General features: G+C 37.3%; 1 protein-coding gene across 1 annotated transcript; it reads right to left on the bottom strand.

The window, feature by feature from the left end:
• On the bottom strand, positions 1-24952 carry HPGD (15-hydroxyprostaglandin dehydrogenase). The gene is made up of 7 exons (XM_075499240.1): positions 24835-24952; positions 24524-24647; positions 20339-20445; positions 10935-11031; positions 3355-3431; positions 1232-1395; positions 1-136 (listed from the first exon to the last, which is right to left on the bottom strand). The coding sequence occupies exons 1-7, from the start codon at positions 24925-24927 to the stop codon at positions 1-3; spliced, it is 798 nt and encodes a 265-aa protein (XP_075355355.1). The 5' UTR covers positions 24928-24952.
• Positions 24953-27297: the final 2345 nt, after the last annotated feature.

Genomic DNA, 27297 nt, shown 5'->3' with positions numbered 1-27297 from the left:
TTATCTCTTTGATGTAAAAGGTGTTTGGCTGTATTGTTGAAAATGAATCCCTTGAGATGCTGTAATCTTCATAACTTCTCCATTTAGAGTATCATCTTCAATTATTGTTATCAGTCCCTCAGCAATTATTGATGGGCTGGAAAAAAAAAAAGTTGTTATTTCAGAATCATGATGTAATAGAACATGTGACAAGGACAAGTAAAGAAACTCAATGTAAATCTATGTAACCCGAAAATTAAACAATCTGGTATTTGAACAAATTTATTTTCAAGAAAAGCATAGGTGGTATACGTGTTTCAGGAGAGAAATTCAGTCTCCCCAATCAGGACGTAACAATGTAAAGTGGCAACTTTACAAATCATCATTTGTTTGCTCCAGTTACTGCTAAATCCCTGTGGACATCCAGCTGCCACTGGGCTTCCTATCAAAATTTTCTCTGTCAGGGCAATGGACAGAAGTAATCCTTACACAGTCCTCTGCAGCTCTTTGCTGTTGATTTATCCTGTTTCTGTAGCAGGACTGACATACAAACTAGTGTAAGGAGAATTTTGTCACGTGCAGTTTGCTGTGGTCAATAGGTGCAATATATTTTACATATGAAAAAGTGTGGGCGAAACAACATAGTCATACAATTTCCTTTGTGCAGAAGTATCTGAGCAGCTAATTGTCAGAGGTAGAGAAAGTGTTAAAAAAAAGTCACTTTATGCTTGTCTTGTTCTCACACTCTTTCCTAGCTGCCTGCTTTTGGCCTTTGTTGGCAATACCGTAATGGGCAAGGTAACTCTTTGATCTGATCCACCATCGCCGCTGCTGCGCTCTTATGACCTTAGTCCAGTTTTGTCAGTTCTTGGTCTGATTTGTGACTTGGTTCACTTGCAAATTGTGTGGAAATTCAATACAAATGATATACGCTGTATCTCACAACAAAAAACAATTCATGGAAGAACACCAAGGGCTAATAAAAACTAATACACCATCTTTAACTTGGGAACTTGATTTGCACTTTGCTGGGAAATAGGAACACATAAAGGGAAACATCAGTATGTAGGTGATACTCTTAAAATAGCCTTAGATATCTGCCATTTGTTCCTTGTATATATGGTAATATATTTGATAGACTTTTATCTGAGGCAGCATTTCCCTTTTATTTTAATTTTGCTGAAAGTGCTATTGTGTGTGCTTGTTCTTCATTAACAAAGGGCGAAAAAGCACTGTATCTGACTTGACTTACTCCATCACACCATAGAACTGCATCATATTTTTTATCTCATCCTTATATGAATAATATTGTCCCATATTCTCTTCTTTGTCTATTGACTGAAGAATTGGTGTGTTGACAAATCCTGGACAAATTGTGTTGAGTCTCACACCGTAGTTTTCCATATTAGCAGCTAACTAGAAAAGAGAAAAAGTTAGGCATTCGTCATCAACATTTTAAGAGTATCGTGTAAGTAATTTTTCAAAGAATGAGATTTACCACTAAGTACTCTTCAGCCTTGCCTAGTACGCAAATTTTGTTACTACTGATTGTTTTGTTTCAACAACTAATTTTGAAGCATGTTTTCTCTACTAATCGTACTAGATTACTAGAAAAAAAAAGCTGTTTGGGAGAACAATTCTACAAGAAATCAACACTCTTCTTTCCATGCAGCTGTTTTTTTCTAATATTTTTGTTATTAGTGCTCTTGGCATGTCATTAACATTATTCTAGGGTGATGATATAACTCTCATAAGCAAAACCAAGTAAAAAATATCTCCCAAATCTATGCTTCCAATCTTATAAGAACTTTCCTATTAGAAGAAAGGTATCTGAAATCAAATTGAGATTTAACTCTTAAGATTGTATTTACCTCCCTCACATCAACAGAGATAGGATTTGGTGTCTACCCCTATAACTGTAATGCTAAACCTCTCCAGCTGCTCTATTGTCCCTGCCAAGGGATGAATCTATCACTGAGCATCTCCACAGGAAAGTTCCTGTGAACTCCAGGAAAGAGGCAGGAGTTTTTTCAGGAAGCAGTTCAGGAACATGATGAAAGCAAGCAGCACAAATTGTTCTGGAAATGGTAGGATCCTTCATTTGTGGTGCTACCAATGCATGTGTGTAGCAAAGAAGTCTGATCAACATCCAGGCATATGTTGAATGCTGGGTGCACTTTCTTAGTGATGGCACAGAAATTATGAACTATACATGATATATCCAAGAATAAGCATAGTTGTTCAACACTGAGTTATATTTATTTTAACATTTAATAGGAATCCTTTCTGGTATTATGTAAATCACATGTCATTTTCATGATATGGTAGCCTGCCCTTTTGGTCTGGAGAAGAAAAGAAACTGAAGTCCTAGATGTTTTGTGTCATACCTGCCTAATGTTAGGCTGTACTGCCTTTTGTGGTAAATACAGTGACTCGCTATCTTTATTACTCTTTTTCTCCTCGGTATTCTCATGTTCCATAGAGACAGCATTTCCTCTCATTTTCTAGAAGACCCTTTATTTTTGAACTTGGATGGTGATGTTTATGTTATCATGAAAAAAACAAAAATGGAAAACCCGGTGTCAGGCTCATGCTGTGCAACACTTATCCATACTAATCTGTTTAGGTTAATCTAAAAAAGAAGTTATTTGGGTAGGGGGTGGGGGCATAAAATATGGATAAACTATCCAAATGATCATTTCAGGCACTTTATTCTGGAAATTAGACTGGAAATCTTGTAAGAGTAGACTATCTTTAAGCTTAGCCTATGAAAGTGTAATCATATTTGCTCCCTCCAAGTTATTTTATCTTACTGCTTGTTCAGTTTAACTAGAAAGTTTTGGAGTCAGAGGCTAAGACTTACTATATGGTCATATAAAATCTAACATGTCCCATCCTGAATGTGTCATTTTGCATTTTCAGTGTATTAAGAGCTGGTAAGAATAAATAATGGTAAACATTTTTGTGTTCAAGTCACTTTTTGTACACTTTAGTGCCTATTTATCATAAAAAAAGACATCAACCTGACTTACAAATAAAGAAACCAAAATGTTAAATGACGGGGACGGAGTTATGAAAAATATTTTTAAAGCTTGGATGAGAATTTGACTTTTGGGCTCCTTCCACTGTCCTTAAATTACTTTGCAACATCTTTCTTCCATGCTCCCAAAACCTCAAATCGGTTATAAACACACACATGCCTTACTTATTCCATCTTTGGATTCCCTTTGTGAAAGGAGGGAACCTCCACAGTTTCAGACACTTTGTTTTCTTTAAGAAAATTAGTTCCAGCTGTGTGACAATAGAGAGGGAACATGAGAAACTTAGCATGTTCCCAAGGAGCTGCTGATACTGTTTTCAAAAACACATACTTACTGCTATTGACCGTGTGAATCCAATTACACCATGCTTTGTAGCACAGTACACAGGTTGGAACGCAGCAGGCATGAGTCCTTTAAAATAAAAAGGTAGCTGAATAAAGATGTTGGGTACTCCTATTTATGATTACCTTAAACACACATATAGGTCTATAATGTAAAAAATGAGTGATGAATTTATAGAGATGCAACAAAATAGATTAGTAAAAATTTGAAAATTATATTTTGTAATCTGAGGTAGGCTGTAAAAAGATATGAGATGGATAAAAACATGAGGAGGCAAAAGAAGAGTAATAAAAAAGTATAACTTTTAAGAGGAAAAGTTGTATCTATGAAGTATGACTTAAAAAGGAGGACAGGATCTGGAAGAAAACACTCAGGGGTGAGGTTTTTGAGCCTTCTTTTATGAATCTGTAAAGTATTTAAAGTATATAAAGTATGTAAAGTATTTTAGATAAACTTTGATTGCTGACGCCCTAGCTGCTGATATGTAAACTGGACACCTGCAATAATTTACAGTGATTTCAGGGAGGAAGTGTGGGAAAAGGTAAGGGAAATAGCAAAATCCATTTTGACTACTGTACGGATTTAATATTATCTTTGTAATATGTCAAAACATAATGTCTGACTTATATCCCTTGCTTATGTTGCTTCTGAACAAAACTCAGTCTCAGACAAAACTTTTCCCCTAGCCCTAATGTAAGAGATAAGAATGAGTGTCCTGCACAGCTGACTGAAGCGCAGTCAGCCAATACATCTGCCTGTGCAATATTGTTACTGCTTATTTATTTGACAACGTGGTTAGCACTATAACAAATACATACTCTTTTGCATAGTGGTTTTTGCTCAAAGGAGCAACTATAAACAAAGTAATTCAGACTTGATGCACCATCTGAGGCATTGTAAAATTTATTTTACTTACAATACTACTCTGGTAATATTTCACAGGTGATACGTTTCTTAAAGAGATTTAAATGAAATAGGGGAGCCATTTTGCAATTAGCAAATGGAAAAAGCACTAAGAAGTGAATGCAGGACCTCAGTGCAGAAAGAGTATAGAGATAAGTGAGTAAACACTGTGAATGGAATGATAAGTTGAAGACCTCAGATAATGAGCAGAGAGAAATGAAAGCAGAGATGTGGATAGGAAAGATTTTTGAAGCGTTTTCTAGATTTAGATTGGCTGAAAAGGATTTCATGGTATGGTACCTCCTACAGCGGGCCCTGTTCTGGAATGAAAAGCCAGGATGAAGATTTTTAGAACGGAACAGGAAAAAGAGGCAACAGTCCTGGGTAATATCATTGCTATCCTCTGTAAGGAAAAGGAGAAGCAAAATGAAGAATGACTGCTAACATTATGAACCTTTATCGTGGGAGTGGGAGAGCATACAATCATTATTTATAGTAGAGAAAGAAGAGAGAACAGTGGTTTTTGAGGAAAATTAAGAACTTAATTCTCATAAAACTGAGTTTGATGGCAAAACACTGGTCAAGAAGAGATCACGGACCATACATTTCTACGCATTATGCCAACAATTTCCACTATACAGTGAGAGCTAAACTGGACCACATGGATGCTGTAGTCCCACGTGAAAGCTAAGGTCTTGTGAATAGCAAACCACAGCCTGTCCTAAAGTTAGAGGATAAAATTTGTCTGTGTTCCTGCATGTGGTATTGTAAAACTGGATACTGATTTTGATGCGTTAATGTTTGATTCTAATGGAAGTCATCCCAATTAATATCTCAGATATGTTTTTTCAGTCTTCATATTTCATATCTTTAAGTGATATAATCAAGAAAGGGTGTGACTCGTCTCAGTGGAGATGAAGAATACACTACCCGGCTTTAAGTATGGATTTGCCAGAAAAATTACGTATGCCAGAGACCTGCATGGGGTCTTTGCTCTGGAATCCATTTTGACGGAAGGAAAAAACTTTCTAAGACTGCACAAAGCTCTAATTACAACCCTGACAGCTTCAAGGTTTTACCTTGGTTTAAATGCTGCATTTGTGATCCAGTGAAACAACACTTTTGTTAGCACTGTTCAGCGGAGGGAAATGAAGAACTTAACCTAGTGGCTGGGTGTTCTTTTAAACTTATATTTATCTGCTTAGCTTGGATTAATGTGTTATGCTTCTGAGTGAGAACTTGCTCTATGAAAAATGGTTTTTGTGTTGTCCCCTCTGGGTTGCAATCGCAACACAGGCTTAATATTCCTCTGTTTGGTGGCTTTTGATGATCATCACCGTTCTTCAAATAATTAGAAACGTTGGAATATTAGCACATAAGAAATATTATGATACCATTTTTTTTAAACTCCTGAGTTATTTTACATGTTTTAAAGAAAAAAACAATCCCAATGAGGCTGCAGCTAACAGACATACAAAAGACAAAATCTACTGGGAAACACAGAGGAGGAATTTTTTTTTTTTTAAACATAGTAAGACAAATTACTTGTTACTTGAGAGGGAAGAGAAACAAAGTCAAGAAATAAACAAAGGAAGGGCACAGCTCACAATAATGAAGTGGAATAAGGTTCAAAGACTTACTTAAATGTCAAAAGAAAGGAATAACTGGGCAGGAAGGGAGGAACAAATAACTTTTTTTTTTTTTTAATCAAAGCATTAAACCCAGTTCTTTTCTAACTGAAATTGTTATTTTTGCTAAAATGGAGAACCAAGAAGAAATCAATTGACTCACTTTCAGCCAAAGCAGTGACAAAGACGACTAGTCCTAGCATCTCTCACCCAAAACAATGACAGTCCTGTCTCACTTTTGTTCCGGAGTTTGGTACCCAGAACCACGGTGTGGCAGGCTGACAGAGACAGCTCTTGCCCTTGGTTATAATCTAGTCTCCTTGTTGTTATAATGTCAAGACCACTCTACCATTTGAGACGTGGTGTCGGGCTTCTCACTACAACTGCTTGTTTATCATGGTCAACAGTTTCAATATCCACAACTTGAGAAATTAGTATTGGAGTTGGAGGATTGTATCAATAAGCTTTGTTGAAACCAGTATTTCCTTTCAGTCCACTGAAGAGCTTTGATGAATACAGAATTAAGCATTTTTCCCCAGGTATGCCTTCCCACTGAACACATTGCCCGCAAAGACTTGAACAAGTCTCTTTCTTTGAATAAGATTTATTAGCCTGTAGATAACCTTTCTGCCTCCTATTTTCTCCATGGGTGCACTGTTAGGCAGCTTGAGACAAATGTTATTTCTGTTTGATACTATCTTTAAGTTTCATTAATTCTTGGAATAGAGTACTTCATGTTTGGATGAGTGTGGCACAGAGAATACAAGAACCAAAGTCTATTTTCTAACATGGCTGTTGATCTCATGGAGGCTTTGGGCTCATCAGAAAGCAGTGCTTCTACACTATTATTATGCAGTGATTAAGCTCTATTCTCAGTTATACTTTAGACAGATATATTCACTATTAAAACATTTTAATATTCCATTAAAAATATTTAAATTTTCTCTCACTAATGTGATAATCACAGTATCGTGTGGCATCCTAAAACTCTAAATTTTCATGGTTTTTGAAAAAGATGTGAAAATGCTGAAAGGTAAGTTTTGGCAAACAGATGGAACCTATTTAAAAGCAAACCAAAAGTGTGTTTCTCCATATGTTGGGAAATATTGCCAAAGTAATTTGTTTTCCTTAATATATAAGTTTGTTTGATAAAATATACTGATCAAGACCTATTGCAACACATAGAATACTTACAAATAAATAACATCACAAGATTTAGCCATATTTATTTAAATTAAACGTCTTTCTAAACCATATTACAGAAATCTCCTTTGCTGCCCTTAGGCAAAAGTCTGGATAAACAGTATGCTTACGTTGTTCTTTGAAGGCCAAAGCCTCTTTTGAAGAAGCAGATATGTAACTAGAGAAATGAGTTAGGGGCGTGATGATCCTACAGAGTAATGAGAGAATCGATTCTCTCATTCTTAAGAATAGGGAGGGGGTACAAGGTCACATTCATTATGTCAGTTATACGGCTGTGATCTGTGTCAAAACAAAGGAGACAGAAATCCTAGCAAAAAATCTCAGCTGTGTCATTTCTAGGAAATTTTTTAACAGTTAACTGATGTCTCAAGGGAATAGCTTCTACATTTTCTAACCTCATTCCTGTGGATTCTGCTCAGCATCTTCTTTTTTACAAAGGGGAGGGAACAGAAGCTCTTTCATGATGCTGAACTGAAGGTCTCAGTTGTACAGCCATTTACACTTTTGCTCCACTGTATCACCGTGGTAAAGTCTTGCCTTTACTCAGTGATGTTAACCATATGCTTAGCTTCGTTCTTGTAATATATATAGATTCAGGTCCTAAAGATGCCTGTTTGCTGTGAGGGGTACTTTAAGTGTTTCTTTTGGCTGAAGCTTTCTATAGGAGGAAGACAAACTGGCTGCTTGTGGAGCCTAAATGCTTGAAGTTGAGTGTAATTAAACCACTGATATGGCTGTACAACAGAAAGGTATCCAGATACACTACACATTGAACAACCTCTCATAAAAAGCTCGCGTGATCTGATGCTAAATATTTTACCTGTTTTTAAGCCCTCTATGAATACTTTGATTTTTTTTTTCAATCGCTACAACTCAGACAGATACAAATTCAGTTTTACAGAATACCTTCTTGAAAGTATGAAGGCTATCAACACAAAAGTTCATACACACATGCATTCCCTTTCCCCCTTTACTTAATAAAAGTGTATAGGTACCAGCCACCAAAAGGTAAGAGACAATGCTGAATTTAATTATGTCAATAATCTCAGGAGTTAAATTTAGTTTTGTATGCTTTTTCTGTTGCTTGTAACTATTCTGTTAAACAAAATTAAAATTAATGTCCGTAGCTTCCTACAGAAGAAATTTTAGAACATTTTACTCTTTAAATTTGAAATGAAGTTTATTACTATGCAAAAACCTGCAGCCATTGGCATTATCTTTTATGGGGGCAAGTTGGCAGTAAAATACATTTCCCATTATCTCAGTTGTTCAGCGGCATTACCTCCTCTTGATATGAATGCACAAATCCCATAAAATTAAGAAAGTTTTATAGCTTCGAGATGCAGTGGGTTAGGAGTTGTGTGCTTGCGGCATGTCTTTACATATTTCTCTCCCTTTCATATGTAGTCCTGTCTTGTGGAGACACTAAAGAAAGGAAGATTCAATACTGGAAAGAAAGGGTGGACGCTCTGGCTTTCATCCAGCTGAATGAACACTTTAAGCATTCACTTCATAGGAAGCATTTAAGTAGTTCCGTGGGTGTTTGGAAATATAAAACAGTAAGGCTTGATTCTGTCCCTAGTTTAAATAATTAGCAAAATTCCCATGGTGAAGAACTGGAAACTAATTAGTGGGTAAAGCAAATATTATTGAATGTTATGTACGCACTAAATATAACTCTTCTTGCTGGTCAGCAAGACCCCAGAATATTTGCTGTCTGCAGAGCGTATCTGATAAAAACTCAGAGAGAACTTGGACGGGGGGATCAAAACCACTCAAAAGTTTAATGATCAACAGAAGCTAACTCTGAGAAAAGAAAACACTAGAAGAGAATGTTAAACATGCCAATGGCAGTTTGCCTTTTATATATGGAATAAACTGTAGGACTTGGACCTTCAGACTGGAAAGGAGAATTAGAGTCACAAAGCACAAATAGTAGTACATAAACAAACAATAAAAATTAGTGTATGTCAGCTTTTCTAATGTGTTTTTCCTTATGACCTTCGAAACAATTGCTAAATACAAGATATGTAAAAGCAAACAAAGCAAAGGACACTTTTTGACAGGTTCCCACAATCATGTGTAACAATGTTAATGTTAAAAAAGTAAATAAATGCAAATTTTAATCAAATAATTAAAATGGCACTTATAAGCTCTTACCAAACCGAGAAAAGCCAAGCTGTTAGGTCTTAAAATCAAAGTAATTTTGTGTTCATTTGAGACTAGTTAGAAATGGAATCAAACTACTTGCTACCTGTGCTCTTTCTTAAGCACTGCATGGGCATCAGCACTTCTGTGAAAATGTTTAATCTTTTACTTGTGTTGAACTTTTGTACTGCAATAGGAGTTTCCTTCGGGTTAATTTGGTCGCAATACAATGTCCATTTGAGCCAATGGAGAGAAACTTACTGTCATCAGTAGGCAATGTGTTAGGCAGTATTGCAAGTGCTGACTTAAAGGTACATGGAGACTTTTAATAAAGGACCCCTCACTCATATGAGGCATGTGCATATATTAAGTCAGATCCTCAAGATCCACATGCATTATGTCAACAGGGTGAACTGGACTTCTCATCACAAAAGCCAAGGTTTACAGGAGAATTTAATAGTACTCAGAACATTCACACCTGTCGGGCACTAATCCCCATTCGCACTCAGGAACTATGGCCACTGCTGTCTTACTGGCTTTTCATTGTTAAAACACATAGGAATACCCCAGAATAAAATTACTATCATTTGGTATTCGGCATGGATACCAAAGCAAGCACTGACAATCCAAGTGTAAGCCAGCATATGCATTATTTTTCTCAGACCGTATGACAGTAGCAAGAGAGAACAAACTCTTCGAGCAAACAAGAGAGAATGCAAGTATTTCCCCACAAATTTTTTGAGGAAGGGTGTCAGGTGACATCATTCTCTATTTACTGTTTCCCCTTCAGTTGTGCTTTTTTGCTACGAGCCCAGCCACGGCAATATGCATACCTACAGCAAAGGGAGAAAGATTCTGCCTCACAACTGAGCAGCAATAACCCTGACTGGCTTAGAAGCCATATAATTCTATTTTTATACCAATAAACTGAAATACAGTTATAGCATAGATGAGTATTGAGCAAAGAATGTGCTAGCTTCAGCTCAATGAAATATGAGTGTTAATTTTATGGCTTCTTAAGCAGAGGCAGGTCACATCTGAGAGGACTTGGTGCAGGGACAGAGTTGGTGTGTGACAATCTTCATTAATAAAGTAGATACAGTTTAATCTTAAATATTCCTACAGCTGTGCTCCTGTGGAGTTGACTGGAGGACCTGCTACTGCTTCCTTGCTTTCTATGAAAAAAGATTACCTGATTTTCCATATTTGATGCCCAATAAATACTTTATAATATAAAAAATATCAGATTTAAAGTAACCCTGAATTCAAATTAGGTCTATACATTAGACTTTGTTTCTTACACACAGTGTGGTGTACATAATGTTTTAATTCAGCAGTGTTATTGAATAGTGTTGAATAAGCATAATGAATTGAGGCTAGTTAGGTTTTGCTCAATGTGTGGCAGTACTGAAGCCTGAAAAAAACTATTTACATCATGCTCAAGATTATTAAATGTGAGATTGATAGGTTAGGAAAATTACTGAATTTTTCATTGAACTGAGTTTAAAAAAGCAAGTGACAGTTGTGATCCTTTGATATTAGTTTGGTTGCTATGATGAAAACCAGGTCAAAATGGGAATAAACAGGGAAAAGCCATAAGAAAAAGAAAAAGTGTGACTGATTAGTATGATTCATTTATTTTAGAAACACACCAGTGAGTAGAAAGTGTTTATACAGAAAATATTCTTACCTGCTAAAGATGAGATATTAATGATTACTCCTCCATTGCCTCCATTTCCTTTTCTCATGTATTCTAGGCCAAGGTATGTTCCTCTAATCACAGATGTCTGATATAGGGGAGAAAGGGATGATTATATTCAAAATATGTTTCTTTTGTGCTCCTAAAAACTGAATCTTGCTTTAATTGTGGTGCCTAGAACCTGTATTGCTTTACCAGTGATCTTATTTATACTTGGAAGATTATAAACACAGATGGCATTCCACAGTAATGCAACTCAATAACTTCAGAAGCACAATTGCAATGCATAGAGATAATAGCAGCTTAATTATTTTTCTTATTAAGGTATCAATAATAAAACGAAAATGTTACAATGTGAAATCAATACTGGAAGATACTAACTTCAGTCAAATGTTGCAATATTACTGCATTAGTGATGAGTTTCATAATTATTTACTGATTTTGTTAGATCTCTCCATAATCAGTTCATATTTGGTTTACAATTTCTACTTAAAATGAATGTATTGAGTTACTTTTATTTTTCTGGAAATATTATTTCAGTTTTTAAATGAGAAATCCATTTATATTTTGTTACTGTTTAGTGCCATTTATTTGATGCAAATAAATTAAGATGTTCAAAAGATAAAGTGGCCCTACAAATATGTACACATCTGCACACAACTATTTCACTGAGAGCTTTGACCAGGGAAGTTCTACAGAACTGTGAATCATGGAGAAGGAAATCTCCCAAAGTAATAAAAAAACATGGGGAAAAAAAATCTGTATATGACTAAAGCCTAACGGGTAGTGGCTAGGTGTACTGGAAAGAAAAAGCTTTTAAAATCAGAACATTAAGTATTTTTCTACCATTATCTAAATTCCCAAAGCAAAACTGGAACAATTTAAAAACACGTATTACATTTCATTTTTATTAGCTGATAGTTTTAGACATACATGTTATAAAACATAAAGCAAAAGTCCTAATTCAAGTTCAGTTGCCCTTTGCGCTTATTGGTTTATACAGGAATTAGATTTGGAAGACTGCATGTCCTGCTTTATTAATATTGCTTGTTCATTGCCCAAGTAACATGAAGTTAAGCTGCCCATTGACAGACATAAAAAAACTTGAGACCTCATTTCCAAGTTTGCTTTGGAATTTTGGTAAAGAATCAGCTTTTTTCATTTTCTCTAGTTGCAGCATTTTTTGTGATATTTTCAATATCTTTTCAGTATACCAATTTCCTGGAATAATGTAAAAAAAATCACAAAATATGAATAGTTCAGAATTCTGAAATAACATTTTAAACTTTTATTAAACAAAAAATTCCCATAAAAAGCTTTTTTATTTTTCTCATGGAAACTTTTGTCTTAAGTAACATACTTTAAAAAATGTTTTGATTAATATCAAAAGAATGTTATTGATTAAATGTTTTAACAGAAGCTCTCCAAAGAGCTGTCTTCAGTGGCTTGTAAAATACCAAACTAAATCTGATTTCTCTCTCATGTCCTGGAAAGTTTCAGAGCCATTATAAATGTAGTCAAGTGCTGTTTAATGTTGATTTTCACATGTAAATTTTAAAGAATTTATTGAAAAACAAGATCGTTAATACTGAGTACTGTTGCTGTAAGGCATACTTATTCTGAACATAAACTCATTGGCAGCTCAACTGAAATTAGGCTTGGATTTAAGGGTGGGTGGTGTTTTTTAACAAACACATATGATAGGCTGTACACAAGACATTTTAGAAAGGAAGGGGTTAATACTGTCTACAGAGAGCAGGTGCAGGTCCTATCATGCCCTGGAGCAGTGGCTTAGCCTGCTGAACAGAAAAAGAGAATTCCACTTAGGATGATTAGAGGAAATAATTCAGCTGGAGAAGGGAGTAGCTTGGGGCTCCTTGAGGATTTTTCTATTCCTCCAGCCTTCCCATTCAAAGAGATAATAGAGCTAGATGAGTCTTTGGCCAAACCACAATTATAAGACAGGGAAAAAGTGGGTAGCTTGACTCTCCTATCAAAATCACTGTACTGCTCTTTTTGCTCTCTAGACTCCATTAACTGAACATTTCTTCAAGTGGCTGGGGAAGCCGCCTTCTTTATGTAGGTATTGTGAAAGGTTGTCTTCAGAATTAATGCAGACTTTCATTTGGATGTTGCCCTTACACCTGCTGTTATCCTTGCAAAAAACTTCTCATTGAGTGTGGCTGATCTTGGGTGATGTGGCTATTTCTGATGTTTGGGCTGGTAACATAAAGAATTATTCTGGACATAAACTCTGAACCAGATATACAGGGTGAGAAGAACCTAGCTGTCTGCACACTCAGCAGATGGCACTTCAGATTAAAGGCGTTGTGTGATAGATCTCCCATTCCCTTGCCAGAATTCCCCTCTCACCAGGAGAGAAAGTCCTCTCAATAGTCTTCCAAGGAAGAACAGCAGTGGCTGAACTTGCTGTATTACGAAAGTGTGCTTAGAAGTCTTAGTGCCACTTTCCAGTCAAGCCTGTCGATCCAGCTGAGTTGATAAAGTGAAGCTGGCTCTTGTATCTGGGTGCCAAACACCCAATGGGAAAGAGGTTTTCCAAAGAACAATAGTCTTTGGACTATTGTTTTCCAAAGAACAATCGCATACTGGTTTTTTTTGTAGTGAAATTCATCCTTACAAGTGCGTAAATTGTAGCCTCAGGCCTCCTGTCGTATGAAATGAGACTTTGGATTCCTATTTGTTGACGTCAGAGTACTTCATCTGAATTCTAGAAGAAAGCTGATCAGCTATTACTTCACTATAGCATGAAATACACAATAGAAAGTAAACCAAGCAAAGAATGACGTGTTTTGTGCAGCCCAGTTTCCTGGTTTTGGGATATGATGAAAAATGCCTGCAATTTGCCTTTCAATAAACCGAAAGAAACTAAAGGGGTCTTCAGATTATGTAGTTCTCCATGTATAATTTTAAGAATAATAATTTAATTCCATGCTCTTAACCAACAATAATTCGTAGTTTGTCTATTGCAAATAGAAATTCTGGGAAAGTTAACATTGGAAATTACCTAATTAAAAAAAAATTGTCTGTCTTGTTTTATGATGAAAATATGCTGCGAGACTTAACTTTGTACAACAAAGTGTGTTGCATTTTAGAGTTGAATGTTTTACAGTTCCTTTGTTTACAACTGCATTTAGCTGCATGGATATTGTCCATAAACATGTCAAGAACAAAGAGTAGGAAAGTAGTCAAATTTGCAATTAAATGCAGATAAAGCACAGACAGCTGACTCTCACCTAGTTTTTTTGCTCCTGGCTACTGAAAACTAGTATCATTAAAATCAGAAAATAATCTAAATGGTTGTCCTCCTAGCTGTTGAAAAAAACTGATCTTAGCGATACTGCTGTTTGTTTTCTTACCAAAATACAGTGTTTTACTATAGCACGTAATGAAGATGGACCATCAAGGTGCACTGCAGGTCTGAGTATGCTCTCAAGAGAGGCAATTTTACTCTTAAACTGCCAGTTGAAAATTTAGGATTCTTTCCAGTGAAGTTATAATGGTGAGTGTGGGAATATCTCCTAGTATTAGCTTCCATAATTTACAGATTTAAATTAGAGGAGATTAGACATTCTGAAGCGCCATACAGTAATAAACCCAAAACTTAAGATCTGACAGCATGGTAAACTTTGCAAAAACAATTGTGCAAATACTCAAAACATTTGCAATTGCTTTTGGAAGTATCATATCAGTAATCAGTAACTTATTTAACAAATCGTTAAATGGCAATTTAGGTATCAGTGTCAAAAACCAAAAGAAAACTTCCAAAATCTGCAATTCTTGACATTTCTATGTATCCCACGGCTGTATAGTTTTAATTGTATTGTTCTAAATGAAATCACATATTGAAACTCTGATTCTAATAAGACTCCAAGTCTTCAATAGAGACCTAATTCATTTTTTTCTGACTTTAGGAACCAGTGTTAGCCAGTGTTGTACAATGTTCTTGTATTCCAACATTGCACCTATAAGTCAATTTTCATACTCTATGTTTCATTTTAGCTTGATCTATATATATATAAAAACCGTGTTCTTCAGTGATGGTGCCCAGAACATCATTAATCATCATCCTTTGTAAGTGACAACTGCTTTGAAAGTAATTTAGTACACAGTGCTTTTTTTCCAGTGTTACAAGGCAGGTGTTCCAACTGACAGTTTCTTATACCTATTTAATAAGGTTTCCCTTGCCACCTCTTGTCTGATACTTCTGCTGTCTCCTTATGCATGCTAATATTTTATGCTGAGAAACTATATCTGCATTTTTTCAGTGCTGAAGATGATGACTCTATTGTTATCAAGGTGATAAGGCAATATGAATTCCTTTGAGAGAACAAAATGGTAATCAGTAATGAGTCCTAACATTATATGTAGGTTTCTGAGCTAATCTAGTTCAGTGCCAGGGATACCGAACAAAAAACAAATGAAAGAGCCATTGACTTGTGGTTTCATAAAGCAGGTTAGCACAGACCTGTAGTCTGGCCCAAGATCCTTTGACTTTCATACTGTGGTGTTGTAAATTGATGGCTATCTATAAGGAAACATTTCAAAGTACGTTATGAACTGCGTAAGACAAACTTTAAAAGTCTGAAACTAAGTGCTGCTAGTGATATCCATGGAAAATTTTAGCATTTTGCTGTTGGACAGGGAGGTGATACTGATTTTGTCTTTAATATAGGTTTTCTAGGAAGCAGACAGGTTATAGCAAGCATGCAAGTCCTTTGGCATTCCTATGTATGTGTTAGTTTACTTGCTATATGAAATGAAATTGCAGGCTCTTGAGTCTGAATTTCCAGCTCAAACTGTGGAAAACAAGAAGCCTAGGAAGGGAGCAGCAGAAACAAGAAAGGAATGTGCAGTAGGATTTGATCATTTGCTAGAAATCAGCAGCTTTTGTACAATGTGGGACTGAAATACTATGTTTTTGTCTTTTACTCTGTGGCTTCCTGTACTTCCCTCCCGCCCACCCCCATTCCTGAAGGACATAGGAATAGTATTGCATTTTGAGTAGCTGGGCTTAAGTAGTTAGTTCAAAGAAATTTTTTTTCATTGTACTTCAACATTGGTTACTGTAAACATACATTAAAACTGTAAGCTAAGAAGTTCATTGACTTACTGTGCAATTAAGGTAAGTCTGTGTCCTTCCTAGTGCAATATGAACAACAAAAATAATTATACTTACAGGCTTCTTTATGCACTTAAAGGATTGACCCTCATGCCACTGATTTCAAGGTAAGTGGTACTTCTCACTTTTTGGTGGCCACATCTCTCCCTAGGCACTTAGTCCTCTTTCTGACATCAAATTATGCTGAAGAATAAAGGACTAAGCCATTGAACAACAGAGTTAGTGTATTTCTGGTTGTCTTAGAATGCAAGCTTGGTAAACTAGTTACCTATGCCATTTTATCTTCTACAGATAGCACTGTTTGATTTGTTTTGTTTCTGTGTTGGTAGCATTAGGAAACAGTGCTCGCCTCTGTCTGTACTGTGGGACTTGGTGGTAATTCCCACCAGCTGAATCCAGCCATGTGTCCTGGTCACGTTATTTTGCGATGAAAGCTCAGTCCTTGTCATTTCTCCTTGTACCAGAAGAAGGTTGCAGCATACTCCCAAGGGATCCCTTTTACGGCTTGCACAATGGAACGGCCTTGTGATGATCATGAAGTCTTTGTCCCAAAAACAAATAAAATTATTCACTTCTGAAGTTTGCCTAGTTATCCTTTTGGTTTCTTCTGAGACATTAATTGGCCTTTTGAGGAATAGTTCCTTACTGATACGAAAATGAATTGATCTTGCAAGGTTTGCTAGCTGCTGGAACCTTTATTTCACCATGATCTGTATTGAACGGAGCCACACATATATACAGTGTTGTATTCTCTTCTTTGTAGTACCAATCCAAGTATTTTGCAGGGACAAACCCTGAGTTACCTAGACTTCATTTTAGAAAAGGACTTATCTAAATTCACAGAAACTTGTTACCTTTGTCATTTATGGAAATAAATTATGCAAACACATGAAAAATGTAAAAACCTGGAATTGTTGGGTACTGCCACATTTTGCCTAGTAATGAAGGCTGAAACTGACATGCACCTGAACAAAGTTTACATGTGCATTGGAATTCTACTTCATTCTGGGCAACACTTAAATAATTGGATGCCATATGACTGGAGTTTTTTGGCATGCCCAAGTTATGGCCTGCAATTTGAAGTTTTGCCAGAATAACATGTTAAAATGTGCAAAATCATCACATGAACAGGAGATAATTGTGATTATGCTGTCAAATTATTTCATGAGTCTATTTAATTTCATTTGGGGAATTGGTTTAAATATACCTACAAAGTAATTTTTTGGCATAAGAAAACAATAAGATAGTCAAAATTTTATGCAAAGTGCTTCTGTACTTCTGATTCAGGTAATATTTAAAATGTAAGCATATGTGATACCAGTACTGCTACATTTAACTGTATACTGCAACCTATGTCAGTTTTCAGAAACCTCTGATACGAACACAAAAAAGGAACCTCCAAGTAAAGTTTGGTATTGACTTGGTATAAAATGTGCTAACTGCATTTGTAAAGAGAAAAGATACTGTAATTATAGCAGCCACTATAATTACAGTGGTTCCAGAAAGCCTACGTCATCAACACAAGATAAAATTAGGGAAGCTTCTTAGAACACCAAATTGTGTTTAACTAACATATATGTTCAAGGCTCATAAAGATGTGGACACTTTTCTTTCTTTAGGGACTTGAAGAGAAAAAAGTCAGATTATAAAATGTCTGGATTCCTTAGGCATAAGTTCTTATGAAGTTGAATGGAAGAAACACTGTTCTTGTCATGCTGGAGGACAGTAGGTAGGACTCTTGATAAGCATGTATGTGTCATATGTCTTTGTGCTATTCTGTGCATGGGTACGTGTCTGTATGATGGGCTGTTGAAACTACACTGGTAATATCCATTTAAAATGGAATTCCTGTATGGTTGCCAAGATCTTTTTTCATATACCAAAACAACAAGAGTGTACATTTGTATGGGTATGAGTAGTTGAAGCTGCCATTGATCAAGCTGATATCGAGCAAGTCAATGCTATCAGCTTTGGCATTTTGAGGTGAGGAATGGATGGCATTGCTGGAATACTTAACTAAAAAAGTAGAGAGAAATATTAATAAAGTAACAAAAAGGTGGGTGTTGTTTAGCACAAAATATAGCAAAATGGTGGAAAGCATTGCAACAGGAATATCTTTTAGCGGTTGATACTCTTTCCCCCCCCATCTTTATCAAACTGTCTTTTCTCACTCTCAGGAAACTGTGATGGATACAAGTAGGAATTGTGTTTTATTCCCTCTTTTTCCTTCTAAATTAAGTCCCACTTTTTGAACCTGCTTCTACATTTCTGTTCCTCGTGCTTTCTCAAGCAGTACTATCAGGGAACTTCCTTACACTCCTTTAAAAATGTTCCTGAAGACCAACCGGTTCTGTGAACTGTTTTAGCCATAAAGAACACACCCCATATGTGTTTGTTCTGATTTGTCTTGCTCTGTACTGCTCTACTTTTGTACTTTGTACTTTAAACTGGGGCAGGGAATATTTGTTGTATCAATATATAAATGATATCACTAAGACAAAGACTGACATGTAGAGGGTTTTTTCCCCTTTTTTAAAGTAGAAAATATCTGCATAATGTGTATCAAAATATGTGGCCATAGAAATTATTCCCGTTCTAGGGATAATACAAAGGATACTTAAAATGTCCAACGTCGGGGAAATAGAAACATTTTAAAAACATGTATTTCATACATATTTTGCTCCTTTCTCTACAAGAAACAAAAAATATTTTATGGAACCAACCAATATAACGTATTACATGCCGCAGCTGTTATTCTTCCATTGTTATAATGGAAAGTAAAAAGTACCAAATATTATATCTTGGTTTATGGAAATTACAGTAACTAGATAGAAATGCCCCATGGAAATAAGCTAGTTAGTTGACTCAAGGTTAGACAGGGAAAGAATATTTAAATCAAAAGATAAATAAGGATATTTGGATCTTAGAGTGTCCTTGATTTAACCCATATGGCTATACTTCTACCCTGCTTGATCATTTTAGATGTTCTTATTCCAGTCACCAGCATGTATTGATGACATTTTTCAACGTTCAACTATGAATTAAGTCATTAGGACATTTATGGTGAACTTACCTATACAACAATGTATAAACTACATAATCTTCCCATTTTTTTTAATTTTAGGGGCAGTATCTTGATAGTTAAGCATATAGATTTGTGAGACTTCAATTCTAGTTTTTCCGCTACTTGAGATGGTTCAAAACCACCTATGGTCTGCTTTAGCCCAATCACTGGTAATAAGCCAAAAGACTAGTAGAGAAGGTTCTCAGTGCCTTCTGTTTGAAGCTTTTGGCATTGAAAAATTGTTTGGACATCACTGAGTTAGGATATTTACCTGGATGTTAAATATCTTCAAGGTTTGCTGATCAGGAATGCCTTTATTTTTTGAGCTAAATTTAAAGGTTAATCACAGACAAATCTGTTTCTCACAGGGACTTCAGTTTCTCTGGTGATGACTAACTATCTGTGCTTGTAAATTTGACAGGTGGATGGCTGCCTGCAGTAACTTATATCTTGTGTTAAATGAGGCACAAAAATAAAGAGAAATAAGTCTTCTAGAACACAGGTAAAATCTTCTTTCAAATTCAAGGGATCTATACTAATAGATATTGTTGTACCAGATAATATCAAAGAACTGGTAATAGTCTGTTTGAAAACAAATTTTACAGGCTCATTGAATGTACTGTGGTTTAGCAAGTAAGTGCTCTTAAGTGGTGTGTTTCTATCAGTGATGGTGGTGAAATAGCCTATATTAAAAGCTCAGATTGTATGCTTGCTTCATTGGTGAAGAAAATGTGGAGCTCTTGGTTGAACAAGTTTTCTTGTAATACCAACAAATGGCAATTTATTCTCTAATGCAGGCCAGCTGAGTCTTGCAAGTAACTAAAATGTTCTAAAACATTCATATAAACAGACTGGCCTCCTGTAGATGCAGCTCTACTGCTTTGGGCACCAAATTGTTACACCTACCTGGGATTTCATTGGGTTTTATAGCAAGATAATTTTGACTGGTGTTAGCCTGAGTACCTCTACACAGTGCTGTATGTCTTGGATAGACAACTTAAAGGACCCACCACGCACACGTTTATTGGTTAGTCCATATGCAGTTACGTGGTTATTGTTTCAATAGCTGTGTTTACCAACCCAGTAATTCATGTTCTGTCATATGGCACAATCTATAACAAACCTTGGCTTGTAAGTGTATTCCAGCATTAAATAAAGTATGAACATGTGAAAGGAGGTAATGCTTACCAAGTTAATTTGTATAGTGCTTTCCCAGTCCTTCTCATTGTTCACTCCAGCATTATTAACCACAATATCCAGCCTTCCAAAATGTTCAATTACTTTTTTGAAAGCACCTATAGTAAGATCCAAGGGTGAAATTTCTTAGCACTTATGGAAAGTAAGATATAAAAATACAATGCATGCATACAAATTAATGTTTTATTAGTCTACTAAAATGTCCACTGTTTTCTTAACCACAAATGAGCAACATGCAATTTAATTCTTTATCTAACCATTCACCAATATTAAACAGAATCAGGAAAACTGAAAGGATTAAGATACCGTAGTCACCTTTTTATTCAGTTTTATAATGCCCGGTAACAAGAGCTAATGAAAGTTCTTAGCACCCATATATTTTATATTAGATAGGATGTTTGGCACCCTAATTATATAAATTAAGCATTTATAGCTTGATTTGTAACAGTTTGCTATAGCTAGTGAATTCAAGATTTGGCACCATCTATGTTAAATGAAAAATAAAAGCTTCATGCGTTCAGAACAATTTTCTTGGTTGAGTCTGAATTTAACCTAAGAATGCAATTCTTATTCAGTGATATAACTAATATGAATCTTTCAACTACAAATAATTAATCATAATTCTTGTTTAAATGTATCCATTTATGAATAAATTGTTATACATCCTACTTGTCAGGTAACTTTAATAATGTGTTTCTCAAATTAAAATCTTCTCCTTCTGTTGATGAAAATAGTGACCCGTCTTCCAAAGAATTTCAAAATAAAGAACTGGGAAACTTCCACAATGACCTTGTGTTCTCCCAGGTGACAGTGTTCGAACTAAGATAAAAGATGTGTATGGAAAAACATGATGATGTCATAGTGATGAGCAAACTCATCTAGGCTGGCTCTGCTTTGACAGCATAGTTGGATGAGATGACCTCCAGATGTTCATTCCAGACTAAGATTTTCCATTACTGCAGACATTATCTGACATGTATATATAGCTTCTTTGTTTTTCCCTTCAAATATTGTTCCTTGTCACTAAATATTTATTATGATGTAAACCAAAACACCCCCCCTCCCCAATATTGCTTTAAAAAACATCGTTTGGTGACTGACTAAAAATCTAGAGTATTTCAGCTATACTGAAATTATGCTTGACAGGCCTTAATGAAAACACTTCGCTAAAAGGTGATCCCAGGACTGTCTTAATTCTCTGATCTTTAGTCTTTGGCTATTACTGTCAGTCAGGAGCATAGCAGCAGCTTTGAGACATCTACCTTTTTGCAGCAGTTACAGGGGTTTACAAAGTTTTTTTTCTTGCACCAGATGGTTGGTACTGTTAACAGCCTTTTCTTTGCCTGAATGCTGCAGGTCCATCACAGTCACCATCTTGTTATCAGAACAAGAGCTGGGCAGCTGATGGGAAAGGTTTTATTTGTCCAACTGCCTTTATTGTACAGATTTTTCTAATATTTTTATTTTGTACTAGAATATTTTAATATTACTAAATATTTTTGGCTATTTTTGGCTGTCTGCCTTTTTGGCTTTTGTTCTGTTGCTAATTCATTCTCTGGTTTCTCAACTTAACTCTTCAATCACTTCTCATCTTTCCAATCCTGCACCAACAAAAGCAAATTAAAACCTCCGGCTTTATTAGGAGCAGAACTGATTATTTAACTTAGTTTCAATGAGTAAAATAAATACAGTTTGGGTCCTCAATTAGCTTCCAAATTTTGGAAACTCACTCTCTGATTCCCCTTTAAGCCTTCTCTAAATAGCATCTTTCATCAACTTCATTCTTAATAGAATCTTTTGCCTTCAAAAAATGCCATGGATAATAGTACTTTTGCCAATTATTTGTTTATGAAATTCACACAGTCTTGACTAATTGTAGTTTTCTAGTTTACACACTGAGAAAACAGCCAAATGCTTTTCAGCTGTTTGCATATCTATGTTAAAATAAAGAATGATTACCAAATTTGGAGTATTTCTGGTAAAAGTTTACCTGCCTACAATAATCCCATCTATTACCTATCCACAAAAGGAAGAATCTCATTATAAATTCTTAATAAAGTTATCACCCACACATCACTGTAAACTGACTTGTTCTTCCCTTTTCAAATGTAGAATAATTCTGTGTTTACATTGCACACTAGTTAGTGCTTATGGAATCATAAAAATTAAAAGCACATGATCACATGAAATATTGATTGAAGAAAAAATGAAATATGAAGAGGAGGATTCATTTTAAAGGAGAGGTAAGAAAAACAGTGGAAAGTAAGTACAAACACCAGATATATGTGAGCTTCCTAAATATTCATGGAAAGCAAAAGTAAATGTATGGTGGTTTTTCACAAGCGGGACAAGATAGAAGATTTTTTGGGGGGACTATTGAAAGAGTCACTAGAAAAAAAAGCACAGGCAGGACTTGAATGTACATGAAGCAGCTGATTTCCTACCCATAAGCCTTAGGTACCTACAGGTACTAGTTCTAGTACTGCGACTCATTTCATTCCAAAAGGGCTAAAGTTAAAATAAGAGGAACTTCATTCACGCACTTGACCTTTAACATAAAAAGCAAGTACAAGAATTGACACATCCACTAAGAACTTTAAACACTAGGAGTGAAATTAATCTAAGTTTATTAAGTGGTGGTGTGCAATTACAAGTGAAAAAATAGGGAAAAAAAACAGTAAAAAGAACCCCAACCAAGAAAACCACTAAAAAAACACCCCAGAAACCCCAAAGGATTGTAAGACATGGTTGCAAATTGATGCTAAGAAACCTGCAGCAGGAATAATGCGGCATCAGAGAAGCATAAGCAGCAGCTGCCCGCTCTTGCTCCTTGCAAGAGCCCATTCCAATCCTACTCTGATTGCTCTTTTCCTACTAACTTGGTTCCAAAACCTCCCTCACTGACCTGTCCTGCTCACTCCAGTGCCCAGTGCACACCCCGCTGGTCCTGCACTAGCCTGGCACTAAAGAAAGGAGGAATCATGGGAGAGAAAGCACACTGGGGTAACACCCATGCTGCAGCACATGCTATTCCTACCCCTAGGATGCTTTTTCTTGCTCCTAGGTTACTCTTCCCATGTGGAGAAAAAGGTCAATGATCAACCCAGCTGATACAAACTGTTTGCTTATTAGAGCAGATCTCAAATTTGAAGTCCAGCATCTCTCTTACAGACAGACAATGTAAAACTTTGGCATTAGGCCAAAGGAGTTAGGCATAATCATGCTAGCTCAGAGCAGTGAACAATATTACTGAATTCTGGACTAGCTGCAATGTTTTGTGAAAGAGGAATGGATATGCTCAATCACCACTGTTGAGAAAGGAGCCAGTGAAGCATAGTGAATAAAGGCAGAACTAAAAATGTTCACATCTAGCCTGACACAAAATGAACCTGGGGAAAGGGCACTGACAAAAGTGATGCAAAAATCTGAATCTGAGTCACTACCTATGAATGTATCTCTTTAATAATGAAACTTTGATGAAGTGACATGCCTGTTATGAAATATTGTGAAGGGTACACCAACGTTACACGATACTCTAAGAACTCAGTAGGGAACATGATTTATTCACTAAGTGAAAAGATAAATGCAAACCATACACGAGGGAAGCTCCTTGCCATTCCCTGCATCTGCAAAATGTGTGTGAAATGTTACCAACCCATGTTCAACACCGTGATAAAGCAGTGTGCCATCTATTGCCAATTCTGCTTTCAGCTACAGCAGCACACATTGAAAGTAAGTGCGCTGTATGGAAGGAGCACTGCAACCCAGAGCAGAATTTATTACCCCTGTGACGAGGGAATGCAGCTTGGAGTCTGCACTGAAACCTCATAAAAAGCAAGTCTGTGCTTTAAAGTTTATATATATTACTCATAAAATAACAATTATCTTCTGCAGAGGCTTTCATGCAAAAATATCCCACACAGCACTCAATGGAAATGATTTCTTTGCCTTCACTTTACAATGTGTCAGGTAACACGGTGAAATACACGCATGCTGGTGGTAATATTTCACATCTGCAGGTTCAGAAACAAATCCTTCTTGAGTCACTGTCAGAAGCGATTGGGAGTAGGCTGTCCTCCAGAAACCTTAATTGCACACTTATTGGTGCAGCAGCCCGGGCTCTTTCAGGTTGCTGCATGTTAAGCCGGAGCACAGCGAGGACAGTTTCCTTCTTACCTTTCAGCTGCTCCTGATCCGTAACGTCGCACTGGATGAACACCGTCCTCTGCGCTTCGAACTGCTCGTCCAGGGCCGCCTTGCTCTCCTGCCCAGCCTCGGAGTTGCGGTCCAGCAGGGCTACCTGGGCGGGAGGGAGGGAAAGGCTGAGCGGCGGGCGGGCGGGCGGACGGACGGACAGACGGACGGCTCCCCCACCGAGCCGAGCCGAGCCGAGCCGAGCCGAGGGGGCTGCCGCCGCCCCGCGCCCGCGGGTACCGGCCGGGGGAGAGAGGCGGGAGGCAGCGGGCAGGGGCGCTGCCCGGGCTTACCTTCGCGCCCTTGCCCAGCAGCGCCTGGACGAAAGCCCTGCCGATGCCCTGTGCCCCGCCGGTGACCAGGGCCACCTTGCCATTGACGTGCATTGTCGCCGCGCTGCTGCCGCCGGCCCCGCGCCCGCCGAGCCGGAGCAACCTAGCGCGGTGTCACCTGCCCGGTTTCCTCCCTCCTTCGCTCGCTCCCTCCCTCCTGCCCTCCCGCCTGCCTTCCTTCCCTCCTCCTCCTCCTCCTCCTGCTGCCGCTGCGGCTCATTCCCCCCCGCTCCCCTCTCGTTGACCGAGAGCCGCCCGGAGCCGCCTGGGCGGGGGGAGCGGGGGTGGAGTAGGTCATTAAATCGTTCTCCCGGGTGCCTGGATGAACCCTAGAGACTAAGGGCCAGGGAGGAGACCAGCTTCATCCCCTCTTCAGTCCCCCGGGGTCCCGGGGCAGCTACAGCTCCCCTCAGAGGGGGGAAGAGCCTTTGCGCCTCCATAAATCGCGTGAGAAGCAGCTACAAACTTTGATAAGGGCTCCTGGCAGCTCCTGAGGCTGTGTACGTTTTGGTTGGCCCAAGTTGCGTGAGCAGCAGGGTGAGGAATTGAAAGAAAGTTCAGTCTCAAAAAAACCAAACATAGAGCCTTGTTTGACACTTCAGAATACCCCAGCAGCCTTCTCCCTCTTATTCTGCCAGTAAGCAGAATCTGTTTGTATGAAAAAGCAGCCTTTAAACTTTATGGGTATTAGACATATCAAGATAAGCGCTTTCTAGAAATTTGCAGGTCTATGGATAACATAGCTTGTACCTTAAAAAATGTTCAACCACTTTTACGGCTTATAAGTCGAATTCTCCTACCTAATGTGAATTACATGCAACTAAAATTTAGCAATACTAAGATATATCACCGTACAGCAGAAATAAGAGCCACCTTAATGATCTAAAAGCTGAAATCAATTTTCTTGTTCGTTAGCCTGTAACAGATTCACAAATGTTATCCCATAGAAAATACAATACTGTGGAGTGTTGGGTAGATGGGAAAAAATCCATTGTTCCTGTCCTAAGCTCTATAAACATATGTACATCATGTACGTGCATGTGGGTAGTAACACCCACACTTGTCTTTTGGGTTCTCTGTTTTCTTTTGCCTGGTGTATCACCTTTAAACCTTTTGCTTGTGCTTTCAAGGCCCTGAAGTACTCTGTCTCAGACTTCATCCCCATCATTAATGTCTCCTGTCATTTTTCCTTGCTTTTCAGCAACAATGTGCCTATTTTGCCCTGTCTCTTATCCCAGCTGCCTGTTTCCTACTAGGCTGCCTTCATGTATGAATTCCCCTATTTTGCATTACATAGAAGAAACAAATTATATCGCTCCTAACACCAGCAAACTGTTACAGAACCATTAAGGTAACTATGTTACCTAATTGAGTAAATTGAGCAACACAAGATCTTGTTATTATAACCTTTGTCCTTAAAAATGTGAACTAATACAATCCAGCTGCTAAATTGGATAGCAAGCATTTAGTTTTCCTAAAGATCATGATTCACAGTACTTCATACAAGCAGTCAGAGCTGGCCTCTGGGATTAGTTATTCGTTTGACTATGATACCTGTATTTCTGGGAGGGTTCCAGATTGCTTTGGAGCTGTGAAATTTGTGCCACCTAAACTGCCATGCCTAATGAGCTCTTTCCCAACCAGCTGAGCCAGCTTCCCTAATTTGTTGAGAGACAAGTACAGTGCCAGGTCAAAGACACATCATGAGAACAGTATTACCACACAGGGACCTAACAATAGCATTACAGTGGAGTGTTTCACTCTCAACCCAACCCTGATACTCCCCCCCCCTAACCTTTGGCCAAATCATGATCAACATCTGTCATGGTCTTTATTTCCACAACGTATTAATATTTTTTTAAAGTGCTATGCAAAGGAAAATATCAATAATCCCCTCCGTATTCCAAACAGCTGTAGTTGGAATGACCTTTGGCAACTGTTTTCTAAATTGTTGATAACTTGGCATGAATGTTAAGAACAATCTGGACTGTTCAGAGGTGCTGGAATGCTTTAAGATCTGAGTGTGTACGCTGTTTCCGTAAAACAAATCTTATAAGTCTGTGTCCCAAAGATCAAATTGGTTGAATATAATCCTGGGTGTCATAGGTTGAAATAGTTTAAAAGTATTGTGATAAACTAACCCAGGGTTTCTAACTCTGGTTTTGTTGGCTGAACGGACTCTTTCCATTATTCCATTCAAGAATTTAAATGGCACGTCTTTGCAAGATGGCAAAAAAAAAGGCTCCACGTCAATACCCATAACCTTGGCAAAATATATTTGAAATTAGACAGTGTTCCTAGCTAGAACAGTATGTGCCAATCCTCCAAATCCAGGAGGAAGTAATAGAACGATGGCTCTGTGATTTACCCCTGGAGCCAGCAGAGATTGCTTGGCTGTAAGGGGTATGAGTGCTCTGCTCCTTC

The sequence above is a fragment of the Mycteria americana genome, chromosome 4 (assembly GCF_035582795.1).
Source record: "Mycteria americana isolate JAX WOST 10 ecotype Jacksonville Zoo and Gardens chromosome 4, USCA_MyAme_1.0, whole genome shotgun sequence".
Lineage (NCBI taxonomy): Eukaryota > Metazoa > Chordata > Aves > Ciconiiformes > Ciconiidae > Mycteria > Mycteria americana.
This window is presented reverse-complemented; position numbering and strand designations above follow the sequence as displayed.

Coding starts and splice junctions, on each gene's coding strand:
- HPGD (XM_075499240.1), bottom strand. CDS start 24,927: ATGCACGTCAATGGCAAGGTGGCCCTGGTCACCGGCGGGGCACAGGGC. Junction 11,032..20,338: donor GCACTATACAAATTAACTTG/GTAAGCATTACC, acceptor CCCCTATATCAG/ACATCTGTGATTAGAGGAAC. Junction 3,432..10,934: donor TAATATCTCATCTTTAGCAG/GTAAGAATATTT, acceptor TTTATTTTAAAG/GACTCATGCCTGCTGCGTTC.